This window comes from Primulina huaijiensis, chromosome 9, assembly GCF_012295235.1.
Source record: "Primulina huaijiensis isolate GDHJ02 chromosome 9, ASM1229523v2, whole genome shotgun sequence".
Lineage (NCBI taxonomy): Eukaryota > Viridiplantae > Streptophyta > Magnoliopsida > Lamiales > Gesneriaceae > Primulina > Primulina huaijiensis.
The window spans coordinates 18,544,971-18,566,437 of NC_133314.1; the positions used below are offsets into that span (position 1 = coordinate 18,544,971).

Here is a 21,467-nt window from a genome sequence, read left to right on the forward strand (position 1 = left end):
CATTTTGATATGGTTAGCTATACAAGAACTAATTTTCTCATTTTTTAAAAACGGCCGGGCTACAAACAGTGCAGAAAACGGTCCGATGTTTTTTTAATGAAACTATTATACTTAAATATAGCAAGTTAACAAAGTTAATACGTGCAATAAGAAATAACACAAGAATTCTATGCATGTTCGGAAACTCGAGCACATGGGTCACTCTTTGTTCCACTTAGAAAAGATTTTACTAGAAAGCTTTGGTTTTAAAACTCCTTGTAACAACCCGCTTAAATCTTAAAACATATCTACTGTCTAAGTCTAAAATCCTAGTTAACTCTTACAAACGGTTGAGACATACGGTCAAACAACCAATATAGCACAAATGAAATAAAGTAATGAATCCTCATATTCAAACTGTTGATCAACTCCTCAAAAAACCTTGACAAGAAACGATTGAATAATTTGACATGAGCCCTTGATGATCTTTGATGGTCTAATTAGATAATCTGTGAAGTGAGGGTTGTTGAGAAATACTGAGTATCACGGTAAATAGTGTTCATTAATCTTTTCAGAGAATTCGAGCATGAAAAATTTCTTCAAATTCATGTTCTTTTAATTTTGTGTCACTTCTGCTCTTCTTGACATTATCTATTTATAATGCTCTTTTGCATTGGCATGTTCAATATTCGACTATAGCTCAATAAATGAACGATAATGTAAAAGCAATGTTGTCTCCATCCTTTCTTGAATCATCATACACTTCCATTAATGAGCAATTTGACATTTTTCAAAGGCGGAAAGAAATGGTCGATAGCTCAAATGCATTGGATCATGTTTTATTAACTCAAATGACATAAATACACTCAAAATTTTAACTATAATATTTTTAATGAGTTTTTCTTAGTCCAATAATTTAACATATTATTTTTGAATTTGATTATTTTATTTTTTAAAATATTTTAAATGGGAAAAGACCATTATTTGAAATAATAAATTCACTAACTTGCTAATCGAACGCGATATTTTTATTATTTTGTAAATTTAAAAAATAAATAATAAATAATATTATTGGTAAATATAAACAAAATAAAAATAGCAATGTTTAAAATAATAATTTGAATTTTAGTTATAATAGTAGTAATCCATTGATATGATAAGAGGAAAATGAAAGATTAATCACGTTAAATTTAATATAAATTTATTTAAAAAAATCACAAAGATTTAAATTTTCCTCAATTTATTTTTTTACGTTGATGAATTGGTATAACTTGGCTTAATTTGAATTTTTAAACAACCTTATTTTGTATTAAAATTTTTAACAAAGTAAAAAAATAAAATCTAATTTATTTTCTATATCTCGAAAAAATTAATAATACATATTGTTGTCATTGCTATTTTTAAAAATAATATAAAAATATTAATTTTTTAATCAATTTCACAATTATATATTTTTATATCAAATAGTGGTTTTCCCATTTATAATATTTAAAAAAAAGTAGCCCCTCAAAAATTGGGTGTGAAACCAAAGGGACCCACAGGCACGTGGCTATCCAAATACTGCCACGTGTTTATAATGACGTGTCACCACTATTTTGGGGCAGGACAAAAAACCCCAGCTAATGGGCACCACGCAGGCAAAACTTTAATTTTTATATTTTACAATAAAATACAATTCCATACATCTACAATAAATTTTTTTTATCACAAAGTATAATTATTTTAAATTAACTTTTTTTATTAAAATTTTGTATTTTAAATTTTATTTTATTATTAAATCATAATTTTCATAAACATAATGAGGGATATGTATTTTAGGGCAAAAAAATTTTGGTATATCCTGACATCAAATATAGTTCTTATAAATNTGAGTCGACGTGTCAAAATGTTAGGGAATATAAATTGATGTACAATGTATCATATGATTGATTGGTACAAAATATATGAACCCACTTTGGCTTCCACTTATTTTCGTCATTTATGAGAATATGCATGTATATTTGTCTTACTAAGTGTAGTTTATTTGAAGCCACCTTGGCTCCTCATTCTGCAAATATGGAAGTCGCCATCTATATATATATATACTAATGTTGTTCCTTTAAAGTCTAGATTTTATTTTATCTCCAATCTTTGATGAATTTAATAGTCTCTCGCCGGCTTCCGAATTCGTCGTGATTGCATTTGGATTGAATCATTTCATAAAATGGTTGGGTTGGCTGTCCCAACTTACCAAAAATACGGTCTAGTCCGTCTCACCAAATTCAATACATAATTAGTCATATTTGCGCACTTACTCGCCCTGTCAAGATTTAAAGTAGATGAGTTGAGTTGGCAATTTTGCATCCCACCAAAATAGTGAGCTATATATAAGTCGGAAATCTTGTTAAAAACTATATTTCAATGAAGTTAACGCTGAAAGAAAATCGGTTGTACATTTGAATAATAGAACGTCCTCGATTCGACACGTGAATAAAAGTTCGAAGTGAAAGATGAAATAAAATTTCCACTAACAAATGGCCGACGTGATTAAATTATACTTAGGTATAAGGTTTTGATCACTTTATCTCTCGTGATAATATGATAAATTGAAATATATTGATAAATGAATTATTTTTATCTTTTATTATTAAAAAAAACTCAATCTAAATATTAAATAAATAAAAATACAAAATTTTAGTATTCGCACCAAACAATTATATTATTATTATTTTAAATAAGCACACGAATGAGAAAAAAAGTATATATTTTATATAATTGGGTTTAGTGCAATCCGAATCACACTCTTAAGTTCCTCCTTATATTAAGCTAAATGCATGTTTCACTAATCTTGGACATGAAAATGATTATCTCAACTAAACAAAGCCACCCCCAAACTTCTCCATTAAACCATAATTAAAATTTTCATTTAAGAAATTAGCTTGACATTAACCCCTTTGATATTGGCATGATAACCCTATTTTAATGTGAGTTAGTATCTCGTGGGACGGTTTTGCAGATTTAAATTCATTAAACATGCTGACTCAATCTGTATTTACAAAAAAATAATAATTTTGACATAAAAAATAATATTGTTTTCATAGATCAAGTCAGGTTGGAGATTCGTCTCACAAAATTGACCTATGAACGGTCTCGTAGGAGTTATGTTTTTTTCAAAAAATTTTCATTGTACCATCAACAATTGTAGAACAAAAAGTCAGTACGATACCATGTAAAGAGGAATTTAAAGATGGTTGATTTTCTCAAAATAAAATAATTTCCCGAGTAATAAATTATATAATGTGAAAGGATGGGACGAGTAATATTTGAAATAGTCGAACTTTAGATTTATGCCTTAATTCGATTAAAGAATGGATATGATTCCAACTTTGCATATTGCTAACATTAAGCTACCACATTGACATCTCGTAAAGGAAATTATAGTGGCACGATTATATATACTAGTTCACGTGTGTCCAAATGATTCTACATATAAGTATTCTTGTTTAAAAAAAAAAAGCGAAATAAAATTTAATATTTTATGATTTTAATAAGTTTTTTAGATTTTTTTTTCATAAATTGAAAACTTCATGCAAAAAAGAAAGAATTAGGGGGCTAAAAAAGAGAAAGCGGGGTATTTGGGATTCTAAAAATTACATTGAGAAAACTGTATTTTGGTCTTGTAATGTGTATTTTTTCTCTTTTTAGTCATATTAACGATTAAGTTGCAGGGGTATTTGGGATTCTAAAAATTACACTGAAAAAACTGTATTTTGGTCCTTTAACATGCACTTTTTCTATTTTTAGTCACGTTAACAATGAATTTACATTTCTAATCTTTTAATTTGCATGTTTTTTTGGTCATGTTACAATTAATTTTTATTTCTCTGTCTCTAAATTGTATTTTTTTTTCATTTTTGGTCTTTTAACTTATATGTATTTTTATATTTTTGGTCTTTTTTGACCAGAAGACATGATGAACTCGTGTAAAAAAAAATACAAAAAATGGAAAAATATCTAGTTATATGACTAAAATATATATTCATTATTAACAAGATAAAAGTGAAAAAAATACAAATTATTGGACAAAAAGTGTAATTATTTCCAATATTTTATTTCTGTTATGACTCAAGTATTATATATACTAACTAGCTGCTTGAGCACATGTATTGCGTGTGTAATATATACAACAAACAAATATTATGTATGCTATGAACATAATATATTTAAAATTTTGAAGTATTTCGACATAAACAGTGTTTAATATTAAAGGGCAAATATAAAAAATATTTTATTTTCCACAAATCAAAATATTAATTTATTTAATAAAAAATTAGTTTATTTAGGTAATCAACCAAATACATTGCACTAAAAATATATATGTCCAAATAAATAGAGTAAAAATATTAAAGGTTAAGCATAGATATATGTTCCTATTTTCAAATCATCGTTAATTTATTGTCCAAATAAATTTCAATAAAAATTATCAAAATATATAGAACAAAATGGGCTTTAAATTAATTATAGTTATTTCCAATTAAATATCATTTGATAAAAGGAGATCCACAAAGTAGATAGTGTATATAACAAAGAATTTATCAGATTCCCACAAAATAAAAAAGCCCAAGTGAAATTATAATATAATTAATTTGAGGCAATCTTATCGAAGATCTTTAACAATATTTTTTTTAATCGTTGGTTCCATTAGATTTATAATTAATTAATTTTTCAAAATTCCAGATAATGATAAAATGCTTCCTTGGACCCATTCGAATTCTAATTCCCCAGTACCAAATTTTTTAAAAAAAATTAGAATCATTTTGATCCATTTGATCTTCTCATCCCATTTTCCATCTCTTTTTACTTGTTTGGGCCCATTGAATAAGTTCGTGTACGCACGTGTGGATTAATTCTATGCAACATAATTAACTTTGGATTATACTTCTTAAATTAATAAATGTGAGTGTTAGGCTCAGATATTGATTTATAAGAGGGTTGAATAGATAATCTCAACTGTTTCTTAAAAATATTTTATTTGAGTTAACAATATTGAAATGAAATTTTTGTCAGCGGGTATCGATATGCTGGCAGTTTGGTATTGCTCGGAAATAAGTTCATTGACATGATTTAAACACAAAAAATGACTCAAGTAAAAATCAGTTTGGTTACGAAATGAAATGTTAAAAGTAGAGTAATTGAAATGTAAATGCAAATGACTGGTATTGCGTCTTCTTGGGCTTTGAAAATTGCTTTGGTTTTTTCTTTTAAACTTGTCAAATTTCTTCATAAATAATGACATCGCATCATTGCTTAACTACTTGGTTGATTTATAGATATAAGAAAGATTGATTACTGGACGTAGCAGCTAGAGCTTTCGTCAGTTTTGCAGTTGATTCGCCATCATTCTCGACTCAAGTTCAAACTCATATGCCTTAAGATCTGCGAACAGATAATGTAGTTCTAGCTTGTTAAGGTCTTTTGATTATCTCATAGTCAAAGTTTTGATATCTCATTCTCATGATAGTGTCATCATCACTTTCAAGACTATTTCATGATTGACATATTCTTTGTCAAAAGCACACAGTTCAATTACAATCATGCTCACTCGTTCATCGAAATCTGACATAGAATCCCCAGCCTTCATCTTGATGCTGCCAAATTTCTGTATCGCGATAGACAATTTGTTTTCTTTCGTTTGGTCATTGTCCTCGTATAATTGGATCGGTTTCTCTTAAATATCTTTGGCAGTAAAGCACATCTTGATTTTGCTGAAGGTATTTTTGTCCAATGTCTTGTATAGAATGTCTTTAGCGACATTATCTAAGTTGGTTTCTTTTTTTTTTTTTTTTTTTTTTTTTTTTTTTTTTTTTTTTNCCATTCATGACTTTTCAATCATTTGAGGTGTACCATCTGAAATTGAAACAGTTGTACTGGCCTTCATAATTTTAATTGGCCTGTCTGTAATGACATACCACACATCACCAACTTGTGCAGGTAAATGAGCTTGCATCTTGATTTTTCAATCAGCGAAGTCCTCTTTGGATAACATGAGAATCTTGCTAAATGAGGTAATTCAAATTTAGTGTCAGAGACAAGAATTAATCTGCTCTGATATTATTTGTTAGTATCGGAGATTATTTAGAAAGGAAGTTGAATAAATAATCTAAATTGTTTCGTAAAACAATTTTGGTTAGACTAAAAATACTGAAATAGAATTTTTGTCAGTCGGGCATCGATAAGCTATCAGATTGGTATTGCGCGGAGATAAGCTCACTGACACGATTTGAACACAAAAAATGACTAAGTAACAATCAGTTTAGTTACAAAATGAAAAACTAAAAATAGAGTAATTGAAATGTAAATGCAAAAGATTGTTTTTGGATGTTCGAAAACTTGAATAAATCTTACGCTCTTCTTTCTCGTGGAATGATTTCACTAAAAGATTTTGACAATCACAAAAATTTACAACTGTCCACTTCAGCAAAATTACCACGGCCTAATTGAAGCTAGTTTCTCACAAACTTAACACAAATGATCGGTAAGACTCTTAATTTCAAAATACAAGTATTTCATAAATGAAATTATTATGCACAAGTGATCATTGATGATATTGTATAAAATTTTAAGTGTGTGCTAATGAAAGTCACAATCAGTTGGGCTCTTTATGGCTTGATAATAATAGACAGATTTTTAATATCGAGTAAGTCAGTGAGAGAGCTAGACCGATTGTTTACTTTCTCTATTCATAGGATTCGATCCAACGGTACAAAATGTAATATGATTACAGTTTCAATTGAGGTAGCCGTTGGTCACGTCATTTTTCACGTCACTGTCTTTTGTAATAATAGTACATTGTGGGTAGCGCTCGCGGATTTCTGACATTCTATCGGTAATCGAATACTGTGCCAGTACGGAAAGCTTTATCCAATAAATAATTATAGTTTTCCGATAATGTTTGTACAAGGAGGCTGACTGATTTCAACGTCATGATCAGCTGACTTCATATACCAGTTTCCCTTGCAATTTCAGTAGGTATCTGACAATAGGCACACTTCAGTTCGGTAGACCTCGAGAATCAGTTATCTTGTGCAAATTTCAGTTTGTGTCTTTTAAGAATAGTCATTCAATTTTCCTTTTGTTAAACTTACTCAAGCTTAATTGATCTAACAATGTGTTTAAATATATCATTTATATAATTTATCTCTTCTGTCTCAAATATATAAGTTCATTTGCTTTTTCACAACAGATTAAAAAGATAATGGAAAAACAAACTTTTCAAATAAACCTTTTATTTTATCTAATTTAATTCATTTACGGAATGGTTGCAAACCTGCTACTGCACGTGTTTCCAATACTTAGTGTATATAGATAATTTCGTAAAAGAATAAATACTTTGTGAGATAATCTCACGGATCTTATTCATGAGATATGTCAACCTTACCTATATTTATGATAAAAAAAATAATACTTTTAACATTAAAAATTTTTCATGAGTGATCCAAATAGAATATCAACCTCATAAAATTAAACATGAGACCATCTCACAAAGAGCTTTTGTATTAGTAAAAAACAAACAGAAATGCCACTAAATCTAAAAACCAAACTATAAGTTTGAAAGAATGGCTACATTTACATTTGGGACGAAGGGGATAACTAATGACAACAAATTCTCTATTAAACTAGATGTTACCCCTTTAACTGGAGATGATATTAAAAGAAAGGAAATATTAAACAAAATTTAATATATAATTATAGTGGTTATGTGATGTTAAATTAATTACAACTTGCCAGCGGGATTTCTTCTTCCAAAGGCTTTAAGTAAAATATAAGCAAGAATCTTTTTATAGGGCTGGGGTTCGCCCCCCTCCCTCCCTCTTTGTCCGTACAATCTGACCACCTTTTGACCTCAACCAGACTTCCCCAGCCGTTGGATCTGCTCAATGTATCCACAATTGAAATTGTAAAGTTCGAACACTTTATAATAACTAAATTGGCATGACCACTTCAAAATTACAATTAACACTTTTATTTTTAATTAGTTTATTAATTATTATTTGTATCATTATCTTTTTACAATTTTTATCTTGTTATTTTTGAAATAATGTAAATTAACACAAAAATATAAAATAAAGTCAATTATTGTATTTAATTCTAAAAAATATTAATCACAAAAAACGATTATATAAACACGCAAACGCTAATCTTATATCAGGGCTCAACCCATGATACTGACAATTGGTCTTATGGTATAACCAACCATTTTCAAAATTGCATTGATATCCTCGGTTAATTTTCATAATAATGATTTGACTCATATTTTAATAAAATAAAAAAGCTATAAAATTGTGTGCACCTACACACTAAGTATATAAATAAGTTGGAAATATAATCCAATTACATTTATTAACAATTCAGATGAATTTTAAATCCACCTTATTGATTCATATAATAACTAGTTGAGGATTTAAAATCTCTTATCAAACGGATTTATCCAAACGAATCAATGTTATGTATTATGGATACGAATCTATTATTCAAATTCCTCCCGAAATCAAATATCTACATCCAGATCAATTACTTCATCCATCCAACTTTCAAGTGCAACCAAAACAATGAACATATTTTATAAAAATTTTAACATTCATAAAATATAAAGCGGAAAATTACAAATTGCGAAATATATATATATTACTTTTAATTGTGAGAGATATCATTAGAATAACTAATTTTGGTATGTACGGTGAAATATTTTCTGTTTTATTTAAAATACCCTATTTTTTTAAAACTTTATCTATAAATTTTCTTAAAGAATTAAAGTATAATAATTTTTTTTAAAGTTTATTTAAAATAATTCATCGTTTATAGTTTTTCTTTCAAGCTTAATTTAGACTATAGAAAAAATAAATTAATAGTTATCCTCTACAAATGTGGGCCAGTGGGTGTGGGAGACAGAGAGAAAGGTTGGGCCTTATTGGGCCTCAAATTTCAGTAGTACACCGTAATTTTTTAATATTAGATTAAAAATAATATCTCTAAAGCCCATTAGAGACTGAATAATTGTTTTATCATAGCAGATGATGCACTGTGTAAATTGGAAGTTCGATTGTACTTATCATGGTTTTAAGTTTTAGCTCAATTAAAAGTTGGGTGTATTCGTTGAGATTTGATAAATTTTTTTTAAAAAATAACAGACAACAAATATTTTAATAATGTTTTTAATAATATCTTTAATAATAAAATAAAATAAAAATTTGTACATGAAAATATAATATAAAGACGTTTAAATATTTGCAACTAATGTAACTTTATAAATTTTTTGCATATTTAATTTCATATAATTATCTTTATATATGTATGTGTTCATAAATATTTGAAAGTATATTTGAAACGTCTTTTACTTTTAAACTTTAAAATACTATGAATTTTTTTTTATACATATATTTTCTTCTAACTTCAAAACCATTCAACATAAGAATCAATAATTTAAAAACTCAAATGTCTAAAAATCCATAAATTGTCAACCACCAAATCGTACTTCAATTTAAAATAATTCAAAAACTAAACTTCAAAATAAAACATAAAATTTTTAAATAAACAATCCTCAAAATATTTTCTTCAAAACTTTAGATACCAAGCTAACGCGGAAAATAAAAGTTCATCGGAAGTGTACTGCAGGACTCGATCTACTCAAGCGTCAGCACCTCTCCCAAAATCATCGTCGTGTGCGACTATCCAAACCTAGTGAGTCTAATGACTCAACATGTTCTAAACATATGTAACCAATAATATGTATACAAGCAAATGCAGTTTTAAAATAATATTTTAATAAAATAAGCTGGCGTAAAAGCTCATAATCATTAAATCATAAAGCTTTTCATCATCGTATATCATTTTTTGGTGAAGTTTGATACTTGAGAGTGACTAGCGGTAATCATATCATCATATGGTCGACTGATCGGTTTTAGCTACACCAAGTAACTATGGGCGGGGCGTCAGCAACTCTCGTCTCTGAGCCCTTACCAAATATGGAAATATGATCGTCAGATTCCCTCGGAAGCCAAATATGGAAATACGATCATCATAAATATTTTAAAATATCATTTAACATGTGTTATGATTTCTCAGGACACTGCCAGACCTTTCGAACTATCCGGGATGTAAATTGATCATTTCGGGCCTGAACTCTGAACTTCTCGATTTTGACTTTTCTTACTTTTCTTGACTCCAGCCTATCCCATAGTATCATATAATCTTATTCTTTACTTCTAATATTTTTCTTAAACGTAAACTCGAACCTTTCAATTTAATTACTTAATAACTAAACTGAGATGCGTTTTAAACCCGAATTAATTCCAAACTTAATATTTTCACCTCAAATTTTAAACATAAGCTTTCCATCCCTAAACTACCCTCGTGAACTACGAACCAACCCCTGTGAACCACGGTTCAAGTCCATACTCTTATCTTAGCCAAAATCGAACCCTAAACCCTAATCGAGCCACGTTTCTCCCAAACACCCAAGCCACCATAGACCCTCCTGGACCCTTCCTGACCTAGCCCGGACTAGCGCACCAGCCCCTAGTCCCTGCAACCAGCCACGCGCCCCTCTCCTCTACTCCCCTAAGTCGCGACTCACACTAACCCAGCCACCTTGGACCACGGCTGCACCAGACCACGTCCTAACCCCGAGCCATCCTCCCTAGACTCTACTGGACCAGCCTAGCCACTCAACCTGCAGTGCGCCCAACCCATGCAGTCGCCACGAGCCCTGTTTCTTGTTTTAGGGCGTGCGGCTGCCTCTACCCATTGCGCCACCAAGCTCAGCCACCCTAGGACTCCTTCTAGCCTGTGGTGCAGCAGCTCCAACCCGTAGCCAAGCTTTCCTAAAACCCTAGCTCTTTTGATCCCTTCCATGCACATCCCCTTAAACAATTTCTATTGACAGAGTGTTCTTAGAATTCGTAACGTGACTCAAACAAGCGTAAAATCATCAAAAATATTGAAAATAAACCCTTATACATTGCATATTTTGATCTAAATAATTTTCATGCTTAAAAACGTAAATCATGCATAATATGATTTGAATGGTGCAAAAAGAAAGTTTAGAAGCGTGTCTTTGTGTTAAGAACACTCAAATATTCGATCGTTGGTGCATTTTACGAAGTATAGCGAACATGATACGAAAATCCTTGAACTTTGCAAAATATTTCGAAAATTTGTGTGTGTGGTGTGTGAAGTGGATGGCTGCTAAGAGTCTTCAAGAACCCTAGTTTTGCTTTTGTAAATTTCGAAATTTGTGTTTTAAAAAGTTGGGGTTTTATGGCTTTTGGGTTGAGGAATAATTAGGCCCATAATCCTAATTAAATTAGGTTTATTAAAGCCCATTTAATTGTAAAATAAAAGTTTACAAAATTCATTTTCAAAAACTATTATACATAATAGTATCAAAATCGCAGATTCAGAATAAAAGTTTACAAAATTCATTTTCAAAAATTTGAATGATCAAAATCAAATCGCAGATTAAGAAAAATTATAAAAAATAATTAAAACATCAAATTTTACATAATAATTAATACAATTTATAAATTTTATTTATTAAAACAATTATCACTTTCACTATATGAGCCAATCAAATATTATAATTGTTTTTTTGTAGTTTAATAAATTTTTTATTTCAAAAATTATAAATATGATTTATAATCTAGCTAGTTTTTGTGATTAGAAATCAAAAAATAATTGTGTTAATTCATTTTAAATAATTGTAAATAAAAATTAGCAATAGGAAAAAAATATGATTATATAAGAATAGGAAAAACCATATGGAGAAGAGAATAATGAATTAACTAGTTTTGTATAGTAAATATTTTTAACAAAAATGAAAGTGAGTATATGTGAGTTTGAGATATTTTTCAATTAACTTTCATCCAAATCTTTAGGTTGAAAAAAAGACAAATTTTGACATTTAATAGTTGTATCTTAAACTTTAATTACCGTATTTCAAGAAGTCATTAAAAGTCCATTGATATTTTGAATATCTCTAAATTTTTGTAAAAGTTTTAAAAGTTAAGTTTGAACACTACATGATGTCAGGATCAAGTGTTTACCATTAGGTCAAAAACTATAATTGTTAGCCAAGGCGCAACTTTATTTCCTTATACTTGTGGTAACACAGAGTGCACTTACTTGAGTGCTAATGATCGGGCCGTTAGACCCATGAGTTCGGGCAGGTGCATGTGTATCTGTTGGTATTATCTCACATCTCTCAGAGACCGGTCTTACCACTTCCCTACCATCGACTTTATCTCCATCAGAGACAATATTACCCATTAAAATATGGTGTTACTCATTTACGATCAATATAGTCAATCAGATCAAGCGAGACAACGTCAACAGTTTGACGCACAAGAACTTTCCAGAAGGTTACTCATAATGACACTACTCTCACTCATGCACGCTTAACTCAACATGTGACTTTTAAAAACTTTACAAGAGTTTATTTCGAATATCACTAAATTTTTATAAAATATATAAAATATAAATGAATATCTGTATATTTTTAAACTCAAAAAAAAATCATTAAAAACTTGTGATAAATACGTCCCTTAAAAGTTAACATAACTGAACTGTACCAAATTCAGTTAAATGTCACGAAATCCACGTTCCGCGAGCGACATGTTCTCAAAGGGAAAAAATAAAACAAAAAAGGGATAAAAAGCACACGCATCAAAGAAAAAGTAGAATGCAGGTCACGTGGTGGAAACGAATGATACTTTGATTTAATAAGGTACTATGAAGCCATTTTGTCCAAATCATGAAGCCAATTTCTAATTAAACATATTTCTTCCGTGGATAATTTTTTTTAACAAAACTAATAATAAAATAACTGAAAAAAATTTAGAGTAGGTTTTTGTGAGACAGTCTCACGAATTTTTATCTGTGAGACGAGTCAATCCTACTGATATTCACAATAAAAAGTAATGCTCTTAGCTTAAAAAATAATACTTTTTCATGGATGACCCATATAAGAGATCTGTCTCACAAAATATGACTCATGACTTCAGTATATTATATAGAGATTAAGCATACAATTGAGTTGTATGAGTTAATAAGGTACTATGTAGCCATTTCATGAAGCCAATTTCTAATTAAAACATATTTCTTCCGTGGATAATTTTTTTTTACAAAACTAATTATAAATTAAACTGTAATTTTGGAATGGTCATACCACAAAAATACCAAGATAGTTATTTATAGAATAGTACTTGGTAATTTTTTTATATATTAATTCTCAATTTTAATTATAAAACAACATAGATCAAACGAGTCATAATGGAAATATTTAATTAAAAAAAATTAATAATTCCATATAAAATAAAAAATGATAAAATCATGGGGGAAAAGAAAAGAAAGAGAGAGAGGATATATATATATATATATATATATATATATATAAAATAAAAAATAACAAAAACATGGGGAAATGAGAGAACACACCTAACACCACACTGCTGTAACCTAACCATGGTTACTTTTTCACTCCGAACCAAAACTTCAAACACGTGTGAATCACAGTTGGAATTCAGGCAACCAATCGCGGACGCTTCTACTCTCTTTTTGCTGTCCTCCGAGGCAACGAATGCTCTTCGTTCTCACTTCTCCATCAACTGTGCATCATGTGTTTAAATACACACTGCTCGGTAATTTCGTTCATTCTGCGTTCTTTATGATTTATATTGTAGTCTTTCTTCTTTCCTCTGAGATTTTTGGTCTTGCATATCTATTTGGATTTGTAAGATTTAAGATCTGAGAGCTATGAGTTACGACCTGCTTGTTTTCTGTGAGAACCATTGAATTCTTTGGAAAAGCTGAGACGGGGTTTTATTTGATTGGTTTACGTATTATCTGAGTCTGTGTGATTTGGAAATTGGGATTGATCAGAAAGACTGGATTTTTTTTTTAATTTCTTTTTAGTTTTTTTGGTTAGTGGGTAGTATTGTGGGATGGGATTGGAATTTGGGATGGAGGCTGTTGAGTGGAATGTTGATGATAAAGCCATGGCGGCGGCGGTTTTAGGAGCCAAGGCTTTTGATCACTTGATGTTAAGCTCCGTCTCTGCTGAATGCTCGTTGATGGCGTTGGGGAACGATGAGAAGTTGCAGAAAACGCTGTCAGATCTTGTGGAACGCCCAGATTCTGCCAATTTTACCTGGAATTATGCCATTTTTTGGCAGCTTTCGAGGTCTAAATCTGGTGATTTGGTCTTGGGCTGGGGAGATGGGTGCTGTCGTGAGCCTTGCGACGAGGAGGAGTCTGAATTTACCCAGATTCACAATACGCGACTTGAAGATGAATCCAAACAAAGAATGAGGAAAAGGGTCCTCCAGAAGTTGCATACCTTGTTTGGGGGAACTGATGAGGATAATTATGCCTTTGGATTGGATAAGGTTACGGAAACAGAGATGTTCTTCCTGGCTTCTATGTACTTCTCCTTTCGTAGGGGAGAAGGGGGTCCTGGAAAATGTTTTGGGTCAAATAAGCATGTCTGGTTATTGGATGCTTTGAAGTCTCCTATTGATTATTGTGTGAGATCCTTTCTTGCAAAGTCGGCTGGTATGCAAACTATCGTTTTAATTCCAACAGACATTGGTGTTGTTGAATTAGGCTCGGTAAAATGTCTCCTGGAAAGTTTAGAGATCTTGAAGGAGATTGGATCATCCTTTTCCTCAATTTCATCACATCTTATTGCCAAGAAAGCCGCGGATGTGGTGGCTGTGGCCAACCAAAAAGATGCTGACGATCGAATTTCTAATTTGGTAACTGGAAACCATTCAGAAGTCATTCCCAAGATTTTTGGGCAGGATTTAAATTCAGGGCGCATGCAATTTATTGAAAAACTCACTTCTAAGAAAGTGGAAGGCAGGACATCGGATGCAAATGCAGATGGGCTCAGGCTGCCATTTGCAAAAACTGGAAATGGTTTCCATGGCGCAACGTGGACTCAGTACAATAATGTAAAGCCAGTGAACCACACAGAGATTTATAGCCCTCATCCTGTAACCAAAAATCTTCACGAGCTTATCGGTGGGCCAAGGCAAGAGTTTCGGCTAAATAATACTCAGAATCAAAAGCCAGCAAAGATGCAGGTTGATTTTACTGGAGCAACCTCACGGCCATTAGTTTCCCAGACGCATAGTGTTGACTCTGAGCATTCAGATGTTGAGGTCTCATGCCAGGAAGAACAGAATGGGCTCTCGACAGAGATGAGGCCAAGAAAGCGTGGTAGGAAGCCTGCCAATGGACGAATGGAGGCTCTCAATCATGTTGAAGCAGAGAGGCAACGAAGAGAGAAGCTTAACCAACGCTTTTATGCATTGCGAGCAGTTGTGCCAAATATTTCCAAGATGGACAAAGCTTCTCTCCTTGGAGACGCAATTTCTTACATAACCGAACTACAGACTAAACTTAAGAACATGGAATCAGAGAGGGAAAAACCCAGAATCATACCAAGAGAAGCATCAGTTTTAGAAGCTAAGCCAAGCATGGAGATGCAAGAATCGGTTCCAAGAATCGACATCCAAGCCAATGGTGATGACGTTACGGTGCAGGTGAGCTGTCAATTGAATGCTCACCCAGTGTCCAAGATCCTCCAAGCTATCAAGAATGCGCAGGCAATTACAGTTGATGCAAAAATGGTTGTTGGGAGTGAAAAAATATTTCACACATTCGTTGTAAAATCAGTAGGATCGGAACCACTGACCAAGGAGAAGCTTGTAAAAGCATATCCCCATGATTCCAACTCCTGGCAGCAGTAGTCATCTGTAGCATGTGGTACAATCAATACGGAAAACTTTTTTGCAGACTATACAGCAGATAATGCTAGCATTAGAAGAAAAAATTGTAATCTGGCTCACTAGGGTTACAAAACATTATTGTTTATAGTATATACACAGTACTATTGAATGTATAAGTTTTAACGAGACCTTTCATTAGTTCCCTATCTCCCACTTCTCTATGTTTTATTCTATTCTGTTGCTGTTATTTGGAATTTGCATGGCTTACATTATTTTGGTTGTCATAATCTTTGCTTTCATTCTTGAGTTGCTAGTGATGTTCTTGCTATGTATTTGAAATCATGTTGTTTGAAATCACACGTTAGATTTGATTAATTGTATGATGTTTGGCAAAGTCATGTGTTTAGGAGAAGATGAATGAATGATTGCCAATGGTTGGATTGAATGGTAGGTTTGTGTGGTGTGTAATTGAAGACTTGATTTTTTCGTCAGTACTGTTAATTATTTATTTCACATGGGGGTTTATACTACACACACGCACACATAAAATTATTTTAAAAAAATCTCAGAGAGTACAAGCATTTTCCGAGGAAGGTGGGTCGTGCTTCCAATCTTCCGGTTTTTGGACCTTGAAGGAATACATGTGAACAAGAGTTTAATAGCATAGCTTGTTCAAGAACGTGTGGCATGTGGGGGAACGACTATTTCGATGTGTGGTGCATGACATATTAAAATGTCATATTTCAATATATATATATATATATATATATATATATATAATATGGAATCAAATCAATTTTTACTGGTGATCCCACGTTTGGGTCCATATGAAAAAATATTTTTGGCTTAACATGGATCTTTAGATTAAGGGTTGGGTAATACCCACGGATCTATCATCTGCTCGCCTCCAGATACTAATTTGGAAGACATCCTCCTCCAGACATTAATCAAACAGATAGGAACGTTGAAAAGAATACGATGGCCAGAAGGTTGGTTGATCGATTGATTGGCGAGTAGCAGACATGCGAAACAAATTTAATATTTATATAAATAACACTGCAATCATGCATAAACGTGAATCGAATCATATTAGTGATATGTTAGAATAATGCTCTCTATCAAGTTATTCCTTGTGCATATATCTTGATTGATTCATTTCAGATCACCGTTTGGCAAGAAAACTATACATTGAAAGAAAATGAACAAATTTGGCCCCACATTTTTTATAAAAAAAAATTGAATCAAAAGTGTCAAATGTAGTACAACTAAAAAAAATTTAACAAGGAATCTCATTTACTCGGCATAATCGGTGGAAGTGGGCACTAAATCTATCACCCCTTGGGAAATGGAAGGGCGGTTATTCTTAGCAACCAAGCAACATTATCATTTAGGCATGAACCAGATCTGGTCAACTTTTACAAAAAAATACGAGACTAAACAATTGCAAGCATGTCATCATTATTCTAACGCACACTGTTGAAAATTATCATTAGTTCAAAAGAAAGGGTGCACCAACAATGGTACATTGTTTACACTCTCCATCTATCACAATTATCATTACTAAAGTAAGCAAAGAAACTTCCAAATGAGACTACAAAATCCTTAGCGATCGTCACTTCTAAAAACTGCAATGGTCTTCTTCTGAGGGCTTAACCACAAACGAAGTTTACTATAGGAACTTATACATGTCAGAAGAAAACTAATATAATGGCTGTTGAGTTATTTGTCATTTGCCACCTCAGCCATGTACGAGCTTGTATGCAGCGATACAACTACACTCTCCTTTTCATTGCGCTTCTCGCATATTTCAGATTTCCGATCAAGACAGGTTTTGGCAATGTGACCCTCCTTTCCACAACTAAAACAAATCCTTTTCTTTTCTCTGATTGCTGTTCCATGCTTGGACTCCACTGTATGGCCATTCTTATATATGATATGTTCTTTCTTATGGCAGTTACGAGACTCTTCTTCAACCTGAAGAAGATGCATCAACGTATTCAATGTTAAACTCTCCTCGTGAAGCAATCTTGTTCGGAGTTCCTTCCAAGAAGGTGGGAGCTTGGATATTATGACACTAACATGAAAGTTTTCGTCTATAAAGGGACCAGAAGCCATTATCGAGTTGGCAATCTTGTGAAGTTCTTGAACCTGCTCAAGGACCGATACCCCATCCACCATCTGAAAATGAATATATTTGTTGATTTGAGACGTTTTTGTTCCAAAATCCTCATCATACACTGATTTTAGTTCTTCCCAGAGCTCTTTAGCAGAAGAACTTTTAAGTGAGTAGAAATGGAAAAGACTGTCGCAAAGAGATTTCAAGATGTTTTGGCGGCAGATGCAGTCATCATATATCCACCTCTGAATGGCAGCTTTGACTTTAGCCGTTTCATTAAAACTAACTTCAGAGTTCAACGATAGGCTGGGGCATGGCTCGACAAGCACATACGCAATGTTGGACCGGCTCAGGAATAATTGCATATGCAGCCTCCAAGAAGGATAATTTCTTCCGTCAAGACGGATGGTCTGTATCGGACTAAGTTGTTCGGAATGGAAAGAATTAACTGTATGGTGAAATTGTCCTTTCAAAGGAAATGCAGGTTCTGAAGCTGAAACATCAGATTCAGTTTGTTTTATTTCAGCAGAAACCTGTTCCCAAGTGCCTAAGCCAGAAATACCAGCCTCTTTTTGTTTACCATCAGCAACAACTTGCTTTCCAGAGTTGGAGGTAATCACTGGTGTAGATATCTCCATCTCAGTTTGTATCTTCTCGATATGAGTGCAACCGGTACTAGTAAAACTAGAATTGCTGATCTCTCTTTGCTTATTATTAATAGCAGAATCAGCCACCGAATTTGTCATTTCCGCTTCACTCTGCTCTGCAGCAACTCTAGATCTATGGTTCACTCGGTACATGGATAACATGTTCACAAAAGGTCATTCTGAATAAATGCGAAAGCATATCCTTAAAGAAAAACATTAATGACTAGAAGTAGGCAGTGCATTGAACATATGAGGCACAAATAGTGTAACTTCTGTCTAACATAACTTTTATAAACACTGAGTTGGACACCCAGTAATTCTGCAATGTGAAAGACGTGTCTTGCATTGTGCTTTTAGTTGATTTCATTTGATAAATGGAAAGCGTAATAAATTCAGATTCCTTTTTTCCATTTGCACAGATCCAGGAAAAGTGTGCAAGTTCCCAAGAGTAAAATTTGTAGTCCATTGCAATAAAAAAGAAGCCTAACCTCACATGAGAATCTAGTTTTGCAATGGCCTCCTGAATTGCAGGGAAGCTCTTTCTGAACGTGAGCCATTGTTCAGGCGTCAAGCTGACACCTGAGTTGAAGATAAGCACATAAAGGAGTCAATAAATAAATTAAATGGAGTAAGGGCAGGCCGGAGAAAGAAAATGTCTAAAAAGAAATCAGCTATCTGTGCCGGATAATGGAAAACAAGCCAGTCTTCCGAAATAGGTAAATAAATATATGACAAAATCAAGTCATGGATGATCAGCACACAGTGACATAACAGTTAATTTGGAGGTAATGATGCAATATCCCCATGTGACATGCAATCTCAATCGTACAGGATGCTTTTCAGGAAGAGTAAAAAATCTGCCCAGTATGTGTCACTTATCTATGACATTTCAGTTGTGATCAAAACATTCTCTCTCAAGATATTATAACTGATTTTAAATTAGATTCCGGACAACGACAGGACAAAATTTACCTCATGGAGCAGTGCTACAGAGCTAAGTTGAGGAATAACAATAAGATGATGTTCTAGAATGTTTTTAATTTTACTTCATTTTTTGTGGATGGAGGCAGGACTAGTGGTGGTGGCAGTGTGTCAATTGTGAAATATAAAATATGTAACAAATTCTAATAGCAATTTCCCATGAGTCAGAAATTTAAGTTTGTTTGAGCTAATTCAACCATTTTTATGGTGCCATGATTCTTGATAGTGAGGACATACATCAGTCATTCATTTAAACTAGATAAAGGGTGTACCAAAAATCTGAATAGGAAAGAAATACTATTTCCAAGCTCAATCTAAATAGGTACTCCCGACATATTGCATGTCAACATCTTCATACAGACCTACATCTGGTAGGTGTTCGCTATTCAAAAAGAAAATGTGTCCTTACGTTTCAAAGTTTTTGTGACTTACTAATATACTAGACTGGCATCTCAACTTGAAACAGATAAATTTATACGTAAGAGCAGAAAAATGAGTGAAAAGCCCAAGTAGATCATTAAGTCATTGCTAAAAATTAGTGAGATATGGCATGGACATGGAAAAAAATATATCTAAGAACTGTTTCAAGTGAACCTATATATTTATGGTAGCATATTATAAAAAAAATAATGAAGATCATCACCTGCTTTAGGCAACATATTTCCATCTTTTATAATAAAATCCCGGATTGAAACTAAGGTTCTTCCACTGTAGTCATAGATGCTCACCATTCTTGTGTCTGCTAGCTGCATACCCGAAAAGACCAGAAACGCTTTAAAACAAGAAGCACAGAACTTTATGAAAGCCAGATCAAGAAAATGGATATATCTCAAGACAGAGAGATTGGTTGAATCATTTCTGTTATTCTCGTAGTTCATAGATAAAATCAATTAAACGAATTATAACCTGCAACATCAAACTCCTCCCCTTCTTAGAAGAAATTTTCAATAAACAGGAATGGTTGGGAAAAATGGTTTTGTGAAAATAAATAATATGTTCCTCCACCAAGCAGGTGTGCGCTCGTCTTCAACAAAAATGTATTTGGTACGGCCTCATTCATAGAAAATCCAACAATTTAACTAACCTTACATATGATTTTGCCATCGTAATTCAATTCACCGCCGCCACCTCCCAATTGCTCCCACAGCCGCTTCTTTTCATTCCCAACACCGTTAATTTGATTGATGTTATCGTCGTTCTTATTCAGATGCGACGGCTTCGTTCCGAGGATTGCTTTAGCCGTCGAAAGCAGAAAAGAGTCAACGAGACCTCGAACGAACGTCCGTTCGGAAATTCCAGAGAGGTCTAATCCTAGCCGATCGGCGGCGGCGGTCCGGATACTTGACTCCGTAGCCGTCTCCAAATCCGATGTTTCGAGAATCTGTAACACAGTCTCTTCAATCTTAGGCCGTTTAGATGGATTCAAGCACTGTCCATCCATCGATCAATAGCTCTCGAGAAATGGAGCAGTAGAAATCAGTGCACTGTCCGAGAATCTGACAGGAGAGACTTCGGGAGTAAGGGCCGAAAGTGATATTCTCCTCCGAAATTACAGGGCCGAGGAAGCACATAAACTATAAGTTGTGCTGAATCCTCTGGTCCAAATGGAACGGAGACAGAATAACCCCATTAGCTATTTGGGCCATTGGGCTTTAGCCACATCTAGTTTGAGTAGGGATGGAAACCCGGACCCGTCTCATCCCGTGGATCCGGAGGTTCAATCTAGGTTTGATCCTTTTGACCCGTAAAAACAATTATAATATTTAAATCTTATTCAATACACAATAAAAATATTAAATATTAATAAAATTTCTAGGTTGTTATAAATAATATTTTAGAACAAAAAAATATTATCACAATTTAAAATTTTATCAATTTATATTCAATTAATAATAAAAAAATTATAATTATATATTCTATATTAAACATATTATAATATAAAAAATTTATTCAATCTCAAAATATTATAAATTTAAA

At 32.5% G+C, this 21,467-nt stretch overlaps 2 protein-coding genes across 2 annotated transcripts; one reads left to right on the top strand and one right to left on the bottom strand.

Annotated features, from left to right (window-relative positions):
* Positions 1-13,531: 13,531 nt before the first annotated feature.
* LOC140984764 (transcription factor MTB1-like) lies at positions 13,532-15,964 on the top strand. Its single transcript, XM_073452380.1, has one exon. It carries the CDS (start codon positions 13,956-13,958, stop codon positions 15,765-15,767), a length of 1,812 nt encoding a protein of 603 aa, XP_073308481.1. The 5' UTR covers positions 13,532-13,955; the 3' UTR covers positions 15,768-15,964.
* Positions 15,965-17,180: 1,216 nt separating this feature from the next.
* On the bottom strand, positions 17,181-21,061 carry LOC140984562 (uncharacterized). Its single transcript, XM_073452080.1, has 4 exons — positions 20,575-21,061; positions 20,134-20,236; positions 18,998-19,088; positions 17,181-18,642 (listed from the first exon to the last, which is right to left on the bottom strand). The coding sequence occupies exons 1-4, from the start codon at positions 20,929-20,931 to the stop codon at positions 17,466-17,468; spliced, it is 1,728 nt and encodes a 575-aa protein (XP_073308181.1). The 5' UTR covers positions 20,932-21,061; the 3' UTR covers positions 17,181-17,465.
* Positions 21,062-21,467: the final 406 nt, after the last annotated feature.

Bases quoted from the DNA above. Each gene is read 5' to 3' on its own strand.
- LOC140984562 (XM_073452080.1), bottom strand. From the start codon at position 20,931: ATGGATGGACAGTGCTTGAATCCATCTAAACGGCCTAAGATTGAAGAG. The intron at 19,089-20,133 runs GTGATGATCTTC...TCTTCAACTCAG, and splicing joins AAATATGTTGCCTAAAGCAG to GTGTCAGCTTGACGCCTGAA. The intron at 18,643-18,997 runs GTTAGGCTTCTT...AGTGAACCATAG, and splicing joins AAACTAGATTCTCATGTGAG to ATCTAGAGTTGCTGCAGAGC.
- LOC140984764 (XM_073452380.1), top strand. From the start codon at position 13,956: ATGGGATTGGAATTTGGGATGGAGGCTGTTGAGTGGAATGTTGATGAT.